The 11,168-nt window shown below is 41.5% G+C and overlaps 1 protein-coding gene across 2 annotated transcripts; it reads left to right on the top strand.

Annotated features, from left to right (window-relative positions):
- The first annotated feature begins 6,461 nt into the window (after nucleotides 1-6,461).
- Nucleotides 6,462-9,290, top strand: LOC123871898 (actin-5C). 2 transcript variants are annotated; one of them, XM_045915943.1, is made up of 2 exons: nucleotides 6,462-6,568; nucleotides 7,826-9,290. In XM_045915943.1, exon 2 carries the CDS (start codon nucleotides 7,837-7,839, stop codon nucleotides 8,965-8,967), a length of 1,131 nt encoding a protein of 376 aa, XP_045771899.1. In that variant the 5' UTR covers nucleotides 6,462-6,568; nucleotides 7,826-7,836; the 3' UTR covers nucleotides 8,968-9,290. The 2 variants fall into 2 exon arrangements, with proteins under 2 accessions (XP_045771899.1, XP_045771898.1); XM_045915942.1 differs by lacking the exon at nucleotides 6,462-6,568 and adding an exon at nucleotides 7,166-7,310.
- Nucleotides 9,291-11,168: the final 1,878 nt, after the last annotated feature.

The following is an 11,168-nucleotide window of genomic DNA, read 5'->3' on the forward strand; positions in this document are numbered from 1 at the left end:
GGTCATCATCATTTAAAATCTGGGCATTGGAAGTTGCTGCAGCGTGTAGCTTATTGTTCCATTGCAACAAATATAAAGGCTTTTAGTGGTTTCGGAACTTGTGGTTAGGGTATGATTTTCACTGAAAAAAGTAATTAGTGCTTTTCTGAAGATATATGTACATGCCTGTATCTGTCTGTACATGCCCTTTATAGATAGCCTTTCTTTCTTGAGGCATGCGGTTATGTGACACAAATGCTAGAAACAAAACATTTAAATGAAGCCCAGCTAATTACTGACCAAACCAATTAATCTAAGCTTGTTACCATTTGCCGTTGGATGGTGGAAGTGATGAACAATTGCTCTAAAAGAGATTTTCGTTTGCTCAGGATTGATCAGAGTGACCAGGCATTAAGTAACGTGATCGATTATTTCAGGATCGCGGTAACATCGCTAAACAGATATCATGTTCTGATAGACAATAACGTGTACTACAGACGTGATTTCCTTGACAAAATCCATGAACTGGTCAATGCGCAAAACAGTTTAGCAGAACTTGTTATCAAACACAATAATTATAATAGAAGAAGAGCTCATTTCTAGGCTATGGAAGCCGACATCCTCCGTTCAATGACTTTCCTAGATTCACAGAAGAATCGACGCAGGTTGCTTTGGGCAGCTATCGACTGAAGCAAGCCCGTAGTTACTATGGTGAACAGTACTTATAACCAAATGGTGCATTCATCACAGAGCTCGCCGGAGATATCCCAGTGGCAGAAGTTTGAGAGATGGCTGGATGAGATCACCTAGTATTACAAGGCCGCTTACAATCCAGGTATGTATAAACGAATTTTGTCCACATTGCAGCTGATCCAGCACTTCGTGGGAGTCAAAATAATTGTACGTGTATTCAAATTCATATAAAACAATCAGAACAGTAACAAAATCATAAAATCGGTTACAATTAATTATACAAAGTATATTCATTTTTTGTATAACTTGTATAACACGACATATAATGGCCCCACAGCCTTCGGGTCATAATGAAAATTGCTTCAAATCATTAGTTCTAGCACTATCTAACATTATTTTATGTTTCCCAGCACTTTTAGAAATCAATAAAATGTATGAAAATGACGAATCTTCGACCTTGTATAACTTGGTTCAGAGCAATCCTACAACTTTGCTGCGATATTAACTATTACTCCAAATGGCTAGTTCTAACGATCCGTACCATTTTTTTTCGTTGGCCGGCACTTTCAGAAAAGGCCCAAAAATAATGATCTCCTTTCAGCCAAATCCATTGAGTAGTTATTGCGTGAAAGAGTAACAAACATACACACACACACACATACAAACTTTCGCCTTTATAATATTATATTAGTGTGATAGTGTGATAAGTAGGTAGGTACTCTTGCTTTTCCTGCTTCTTTAGTAGTAAAGGGCGGGCGGTGCATATCGCATAGGTACATACTATATGTTGTACCTAGCATATTGTTTTGTCGGTTTTTGTGGATTAAAGCGAATTAAGCTTTCAGTTCCTTGTATAAAAGGGACTCCCGCATATTAACCTTACTCTTATCCAAGACATCGATGATAATACATACTAAGAAATAATTTACAGATTGTGGAAGTGGAAATAATTCGTCATTCAAGGCTCTGCAAACATTAAAGTTAAACACAATATGATAATGAGTCATTCCAATACACGATATGGTGATATGTATTCCTGACGTATACTCCATGGAGGTACTAAGTATTTGCAATTCAATGTACCGCGTACTCACATCCTTCTGATAGGCACGTATGGTGACTCATGGGATTACTAAAAAGGAAATAAAATAATTGATTTATTTTCCTTAAAATTTTATTTTTAACTTCCAATAGACATATAGCTTTATTTCTATCTATGCAGTATATACCAATAGGGCTTATAAAGTACGTAATAATTAACATACATACATACATACATAATAAATGATTATTACCTATATCATGATATTGTATCATCATAATATTATGTGTTTGAAAAGAAACGTAATCGTAACTGTAGCGCCCTAGAAGCACTGTGTGAGAGAGACAATAATTTTATCAATATCTTCATACACTTAGCTACTTAGGAATTAATTTTATTGATCAACATTTTTTTAATCTGGTCTTTTGGATTTTATGTTTTATATCAAAAATCAAAATGGGACTTAGAAAATGATTCAACTTTAGTAAGTTATTTCATGTTTATTTCTGAATAACAATTGGCAATTTTATAAAATAAACTTAAATCTAAACTGTAATTAAAGATAATAAAAATAAGTAAATTAAAAAGTAAAAAAAAAATTATGATTCCATTTTAACAATTTATATTATTTAGCATAAAACAATGAAAAAAAGTCGCTATTTAAAAATTAAAGGATAATATAATTAGCTTGACGCTTCATTATTTAGGAAGCGTTTACGAGAATGTAGGCGGTCATTTTTACAGGAACTTTTCAACCTTTTTTGGTTTTTCAACTTTTCAAAAATTTATGGTTTTGCACGGTGCTAAATCAGCACAAAGAACTTCGCCAATCTCAAGTAGGTAGGTAACTAGAAAGAAGCACAAAGAAAAAAAAATAAAACCGACTTCAAAAACCACAAGCACTAAAAAGTAATACTTAAACAATTTTTGTTTAGTTACACGTGTAATGTGCCTAGGTATAAACTATGAAGTCAGGTGAGCTTCACATTTGGATTTCTAATTTTGTTTTATTTTTAAAAATTTACATCCACGCGAACGAAGTCGCGGGCATCAGCTAAGTATAACATATTTTTACGCCACGCCCAGTGCGACTGCTGCAGTCCACTTCATGTGGCTATGTGCGTTCTCCTTAAAAAAATTATTCTAGTTATTTTATAATATATGTATTACTTATTCATAATTAACCCCCGACCCAAAAAGAGGGGTGTTATAAGTTTGACGTGTGTATCTGTGTGTCTGTGTATCTGTGTATCTGTGTATCTGTGTATCTGTGTATCTGTGTATCTGTGTATCTGTGTATCTGTCTGTGGCATCGTAGCGCCTAAACGAATGAACCGATTTTAATTTACTTTTTTTTGTTTAAAAGGTGGCTTGATCGAGAGTGTTCTTAGCTATAATCCAAAAAAATTGGTTCAGCCGTTTAAAAGTTATCAGCTATTTTCTAGTTTTCTTGTAGAAAAGTAGGTTAGATAACCCTTAGGTTCATAATAGTCAAGTGTCAATTGACAAATGTCAAGCTGTCAAGATGGACGTTGCCTAGATATACATAATTATTTATTTGAAAATGATTTGTCGGGGGTGTTGAAAATTTTTAATTTACACTTGTTTTATACATTTATTAACGGATGCGTTACGGAATGACTGTAGGTATATTGTTTAGAATGTACATATTAAAATGTTAAAACAAATTGGTCAAGTGTGAGACGGCTTCGCACACGAAGGGTTCCGTACCTCGTACAAGAAATAATACTTTTTAATGCGTTTTAATTTTCATGGCGGCCATATTGAAATTATTTATTTGTTGTTAAGTATATGAAATACACATTCTGTGAAAATTTTCACTCTCTACCTACCTCGTATTACGGTTCACGAGATACAGCCCAGCTTAGTATAATAGGGTTCCGTTGGCAGTTGGAACCCTTCGAGAACGGAACCCTAAAAACTGTGTAAATGGCTGCAACGTGAAAGATCGGATGTTGCTAGCGTCCGTAACGCCTAGTTCACACAGGAGCATGTCTACACAAGATAGAAAGGTAAGCTGTATCGTAGCTGTATGCATTATGCCGTACGCGCAAAGGTGATAGCATATGCAACGATGTTTTTTATTCAGATACGAGTATGTAGGTACACCGTACAAGTTAGCCCTTGAGTGCAATCTCACCTGGTGCTAAGTGATGAATTGATGATGCAGTCTAAGATGGGAGCGGACTAACCTGGGAAGGTGTATGGCAGTTTCCCCTATTCCAGTTATCTTGGAAAATCAATGAGTTCCCACGGGAATTTTAGGGAACCTATACCCGCACTGCGAATTTTCACCGCGAGATTTTTTCCGCAGATTTCTGTGGCATAGATAAGTAGTTAAGTAGGTCTGTACCTATGGAATTGTATGGGGCCTCACGCACTTGCGAGAAATAGAACTCTGAGGGAAAAATCGCGCGGCGAAATTTCGCATTGCGGGCGTACCCTGATGCCAATCAACGCGGATGAAGTCGCTGGCATCACCTACAGGCTACACCTATAATAACCTATAATATTGGATATAGATCGGATAAAATGAAATGATGTCCTTGACCGTCCAATTATAAGTAATGACCCCTCACCGAGGGGCAATCTCCGAAGCAAGGGCTGACTCAGCGCCGTAGTACGCATGCCGCATGCGCCATACCACACTGACTCACTCAATGACTCTAATCAGTTGTAGAACTTGTAAAATAGGTAGGATACTATAGTTAACTGTATCTAGATAAACTACAGAGCATAGGTTAAAATCAGTTAAAATCGTTGAATTAGGTAGGATTACCTATAGATATTTCCTCAAAGGACTCTTATGCCTCTAGCTCATCGAGAAGTCAGTTTAAAATCGATTGCAAACTTTTTTCGACTAACAGACCTACAAGAAAAACTCACAAAATAGACAAGAAATCATTGCATCCAGTTACAGAAATTTGCATTGTCATCCAATTCCAACTTCCAACCTACCTACGTTTAAATTCTAGCTGATCTATCCATCGATGTGATCTATCTCATCGGGAAGTTAGTAGATACATAAGTACTTTATACTACGATAGCTGATGCCGCAGCTTCGCCCGCGTGGGTTGGTCAGATCCCCTGCAGCATCAGGATTGAGGAGTTGGACTCCAAATTTTTTATGAAACAATGTCGCGAAGTTCCTCTATCGATTAAAAAAGAAATGACGCAAATCGGTTCAGAAATCTCGGAGATTTCGGTGTACGTAGGTAGAAAAACACAACTCCCTGTTTGAAAGTCGGTTAAAAAAGTAGCCTATGTTACTCCCTGGTCAATTCTCTACTTGTCTGTGAAAACCCCGTCAAAATCGGTCCAGCCGTTCCGAAGATTAGCCTTTTCAAACAGACAGACAGACAAAAATTTTAAAAACGTGTGATTCAGTGTTGGTATCGTTCAAATAACCATATGAGCTCAATATGAGGTAGTTATTTCGAAATTACAGACAGACACTCCAATTTTATTTATTAGTATATACCTACCTATAAAATTGATTGCAAAATTTATATCAAACAAACAGACAGACAAGAAACCGAGTAAAAAGTAAATAAAAACGTGTTAAAAAATAGATCCTACCTACCTACTACGTATTAACCAAAATAGTCATGACGAATTAGATTGGCCCCTTGGGCCGCTATAGGTCCGATGGCTAGGACATTGTAATTGGTATCATGACATTGTTGCACAGGCGCTGCCCCATAGTGTAATTTATAGGGCTTTTAGACTAATTATATTCTGAAGTACGAATCAACTTTTATGACTAGACAAGGCAGGCGAAATCAATAGTCAATCTATCTACAATATGTCGATAAGTTACATATGCATACGAAAGTTGGATACCTATTTGTCAAAAGAGACCCAAGAAACTATACAATTTCTGAAAAAAAAACATCGTTGTTACATAGACTATTATATTACTTTAAATCAATGCATCGTGAACTTGGAATAAAGATAGTCTCCCGGAGCTCAATGAAGACTAATCCATCTAAGGTTGTTAAGACTTATTGACAGATTACAGATAGATTGATTACTGATTAATGATTATCTTCATTAATTTCAGCCGTTACATGTTAGAACATGTCTCAATTCCCAGACGGCTGAACTCTGCGTTTAGTGGCCAAAACTAGATAGGTGGGTAGCAAAGGAAACGTTATCAGAAAGGAATGCACATTATGTACTGCGTGCCTCCGGTATGCGGGAACAGTCACGTGATTACAATCAGTTGCAGATAAGGCACGCGTCGAGACGATAACCTGAATGAAACCAATACACCCTCAAGTTATACAGTCGTCTACGCTTTGCAGACCCTCCGTAACTTAGCCACTTTACTTTGCTACAGAGGCCAAAGCAGACGATGATATTGGATTATTTGAATGAAATACACACACACTGAAAAAAGCTTCATGTGTGCTTTTGCCCGTTGTGTACAGATAGTGACCGTTGCGAGCATACGCCAATCAGAATCCCGTGCCCATATACGGTAAACCGTCGGTTTTGCACCGAGCCAGGACCAAAGATAATAATGTACCAAGGAGGTCATCAAGCCAAATGAGTGCAGAAAAAGAACAAAAGCCAATTTCCATTTATGAAAAATGCTTGTCATTAATGTCAATCGATTTAGGTTTTTTGAGAGGCTTGGATGAATTAAAAATTTTAATAAATTGGTGGTGAGGGATTTCGTTGAGTGCGTGGATCATATTTCAGCAAAACACGACACAGTATAGCTGTTGAAGCGAATCGACCTCCGCGTGCGAACGACGACAAACGACCGGCCGGTCTCACGTATTGCCTATTGTGTTCAGTTTTGTCAGACCATATTATAACCTTCAGGTGAGATGATCTATCACAGTAATTGATCACAATAAAATTGATTTTTCAGCAAAGCCTAATTATAGAAAAATAAATAAAGAACTAGATAGGCACCTATTACGAGCTCCTTAGAAATACAAAGTCTCATCATAAAAGTAACTAAGTAATTACTCGTATCTATTTATGTAGACATGTAGCATGCAAGTACAATAAATTCACCATGAATCATTATTGCATGGCGCTTGGCTCGCAAAATCTACATCTGTGCGTGTTTGGAACGACGCCAATATTGATCAATATTTTTATTTACTTTCGCTACTGCACTAAACACTTCGTTATTGTTTGTTTGTATGCAAGTGTTTAATGTATTAACTGGATTGTAATGAGACGTCGAGACGAACCGGCCGTGTAATGTCTCGGAGCCCAAAGGCCAATGTGAGATGTCGTTATCACACGGCGCGCTATCAACGCCGGCTCGCGGCGACGGGCGACGCCGCGGGGCGAGGGGCGCGCGCAGGCTCCATGCAGCGCAATACCATATATGGTAACGAAAACTCAGGGTCCCTGTGATTGGTGGAGAGCTCGCCGCGGCCGCGGGATCGCGGGTAGGGGCGCCCCGATAACCAGCCTCATTTATATACTCCGGGTCCCTCGTCCGCCAACATTCCACGAAGTGAGCTCGAGCTGAGGCGTCGTACAGCATAACCGAGGCTGTGCAATAGCGATATTAATTTATTTATTTAATAGGACTATTTAAATTAAAGTAAGTTTATCACATGTGCATCTTTAGTGATTAGTGCCCAGTTGTAGTGTTTTGTGAAGATCAAAGTGTAATTAGTGAGCGCGGTCAGTGACACGGAGCGGGGCCGCGCGCCCGCCGGGCGGGATACCGGGAACGCCGGTTGCGGTAGGGCGTGGTCGAGAAATTCGCTAATTGCGAGTCTTGCGATACTTATAATGCAGTGGTTTGATATCAATATTAAAACTCAAAAGAAAGTAACCGAAGTGAAACTCGCGCTCGACTTTTACCGCCCGTCTCCGTGTCGCGCGCCCGTGCCACGTCCCCGAGTAGCCTCGCGCAGACAAAGCCTTATATGGCCCGCCACTCCATCGCCCACTTAGTGCGGCGTGGGTGATCTCAACTCGAGCTATTTATGGTCTTGTAGTATTGATTTTAGTGATGACAAGACCCCATCTAATGAGAGTTAACCGATCGATCCCGTTTCGTGTTTAGTCGTCAATTATCGTTTAACTAATAGGGTGTTTGTTGTTTTTCAGAGTAAATCACAATGTGCGACGAGGAAGTAGCCGCGCTGGTGGTGGACAACGGGTCCGGCATGTGCAAGGCCGGGTTCGCGGGCGACGACGCGCCGCGCGCCGTGTTCCCGTCCATCGTGGGCCGCCCGCGCCACCAGGGCGTGATGGTGGGCATGGGCCAGAAGGACTCGTACGTGGGCGACGAGGCGCAGAGCAAGAGAGGCATCCTCACCCTCAAGTACCCCATCGAGCACGGCATCGTCACCAACTGGGACGACATGGAGAAGATCTGGCACCACACCTTCTACAACGAGCTGCGAGTGGCGCCCGAGGAGCACCCCGTGCTGCTCACCGAGGCGCCGCTCAACCCCAAGGCCAACAGAGAGAAGATGACGCAGATCATGTTCGAGACGTTCAACACGCCCGCCATGTACGTGGCCATCCAGGCCGTGCTGTCGCTGTACGCGTCCGGGCGCACCACCGGCATCGTGCTGGACTCGGGCGACGGCGTGTCGCACACGGTGCCCATCTACGAGGGCTACGCGCTGCCGCACGCCATCCTGCGGCTGGACCTGGCCGGCCGCGACCTCACGGACTACCTGATGAAGATCCTCACGGAGCGCGGCTACTCGTTCACGACCACCGCCGAGCGCGAGATCGTGCGCGACATCAAGGAGAAGCTCTGCTACGTCGCGCTCGACTTCGAGCAGGAGATGGCCACCGCCGCGTCCAGCAGCTCGCTGGAGAAGTCGTACGAGCTGCCCGACGGACAGGTCATCACCATCGGCAACGAGAGGTTCCGTTGCCCGGAGGCTCTCTTCCAGCCCTCGTTCCTGGGGATGGAGGCGTGCGGCATCCACGAGACCACCTACAACAGCATCATGAAGTGCGACGTCGACATCCGTAAGGACTTGTACGCCAACACAGTATTGTCCGGAGGCACCACGATGTACCCCGGAATCGCCGACCGAATGCAGAAAGAAATCACAGCCCTAGCTCCCTCGACAATGAAAATTAAAATTATCGCTCCCCCGGAGAGGAAGTACTCCGTATGGATCGGAGGCTCCATCCTCGCGTCCCTCTCGACCTTCCAGCAGATGTGGATCTCGAAACAGGAGTACGACGAGTCTGGTCCCTCGATCGTGCACAGGAAGTGCTTCTAAGCGCGCCGCCTCGCCGCCACCAAGCGGCTCGCGGCCCGGCCGGCCCGCGCCGGCTGCTCAAACACTCAGGCTTGTAATCTCCGTTAATTTAATTGTACGTAAGATATTATTGTAATTAAATCGTAATAGTGACGGCAGGACGGAGCGCGGCGCCGCGAGCGCGCCTCGACCGCCGGCCGAGGTACTGCACTCGCCAAAGGATCTTTTGTAATCTCATGAATGATGATTGTATGTGCTGAAACGGATAAGACTACTTTCTTACTAGGTCATTTATAAATTATAAAATATAATAAAAAATAAGAAAAAAAATCTGAAAAATTTAACCTGTCTTTCTTTTCACCTTGACCGCATATCGAACATTGCATTCGATAGCAGCGAGAGCAATGTTCGACATTGACCCATGTACCAAAATAGATCGTACGGGAGGGCGCGTAGGTTCCAAAAATAGCTACGACGCCGCATACGAGGCGTATTCTGCCATGTGTGGTGCTCTGATCTGAATTATTAAATTCTAGGGCTTCCATTATTACAGTAGGTAGGTGGTAACTTCGCATTCTCAGAATACAGAAAGTTGTTCTGTAATCTGAGTTTGCACTACTTGTAGAAGCTAGAGACAGGTCTGATATGTGTTTGTTTTCTACTTATCAGCTGTACCATAGGACAACATAGGTAGTCACTTAATGAAATTTTTTGTAGCTGTGGGTATAAGCACGAATTACGAAGTACTTATTTGTGTCAGAAAAATCAAAGTTAAACCTGCGCAGTGGGTGATTTATCGATCTATTTGGAATTTGGATATTCCAATAAGGGCATACCTACCTACAACAGACTGAACCTGCAAGCTAAACTGATTCGAATCAGTTTAGTTTGCAGGTCAAATTTTAAATTGTGTACTGGGTATGCATGTGCATGAAACTAAGACTTCTTAGTTTCATGCACATGCATCCACACAATTTAATTACTTAGCTTAGCTAGGGCTTAGCTCATAGATTTACCTACTATAAAATACCGATTTAGCCCATTTCCGTTATAAGCGCACGTACTGTATCTTTTTTGCCTACAAGACGAGAGATTTCTTTAATCGAATCCCATGAATTATGCATATGTATGTAATGTAACGGAAATGAATAAACTTTCATTTCGTAAGCATACATCGTGTGATGTGTTATAAAGGTGCGTACAGACACACAAGCGCTGAGCGTGAGTTCATTGAGAGGATGTCAAAACAGACTGAAGAACCTTTATCAGAGACAACGCCACAGATAAGCTCGCTTTGCGCGGCACGGAACAAGCCGTTAAACTTGATCGACGTACGAGGAGGCCTACATTGATGACTTAAGCGGTGCGAAGAAAATCGTTGCCTGAGCGATACCTTCTTCTTTTCAGCAGCTGAGGCGGCTAATTAGCAGCAGCCACCGATACACCCCAGGGTTGTATGGGCAGTCGAACGTAGAGATATCCTACACTTGAGGGCTGAGTGACTCATGACCACAGAGTACATTGAATAACGCATGACTCATGAGTCACTTAGCTTGCAGTTGTATACATGTATGTACCTACGAGCTGAGTAACGGCAACTTCAACATGATCCATGTATCAAGTTATCACTCGGTGCGGAACAAGCCGCCCAATTTTATCTACGTCTATTGATTTCTAAACATCAGCTAATTAGCTACTCAGTGCGTAGGTGTGTAAACTTCTTAAGCGTTTCATAGCTGCCGTAGTCTTGATGTTTTTAGATGCCATGGCTGCATGGGACGTCAAAATAAGCCAATGTGCATTGTGCACCCAACCCAGAGGACATTGCGGCTGTAAAGTCTTCCACTAGGTACCTACCTATAGACAAATTTTATTTTTATAAAAGAATATTAGCCATGTTAAATGACTAATTATACATCGATGAATATTCCCCTTTCCTCTCCAAATAAGCGTCAGGCTTGTGCTAGGAGTAGGTACGACAATAGTGCAACGGGCGGGGTTTGAACCGTCGACCTTTCGGTTTTCAGTCCACTCCTTTACCGGTTGAGCTATTGAGGCTCTCTCAAAATGGAAGGAGAATGCAGATATTTAAAAATAATAACCACAGTTTTAAGTTTTATATAAAAGTTTATTTCGGAACATGATTAAAAGTACCTTTGCAGTTAAAAAATTCATCGATATTTTATAAAATGTAGTATATTAAAATATAAGGTTAAAATGTA

The sequence above is a fragment of the Maniola jurtina genome, chromosome 14 (genome assembly GCF_905333055.1).
Source record: "Maniola jurtina chromosome 14, ilManJurt1.1, whole genome shotgun sequence".
Classification (NCBI taxonomy): domain Eukaryota; kingdom Metazoa; phylum Arthropoda; class Insecta; order Lepidoptera; family Nymphalidae; genus Maniola; species Maniola jurtina.

Excerpts from the sequence above, each read along its gene's own strand:
- LOC123871898 (XM_045915943.1), top strand. The coding sequence starts at position 7,837 with ATGTGCGACGAGGAAGTAGCCGCGCTGGTGGTGGACAACGGGTCCGGC.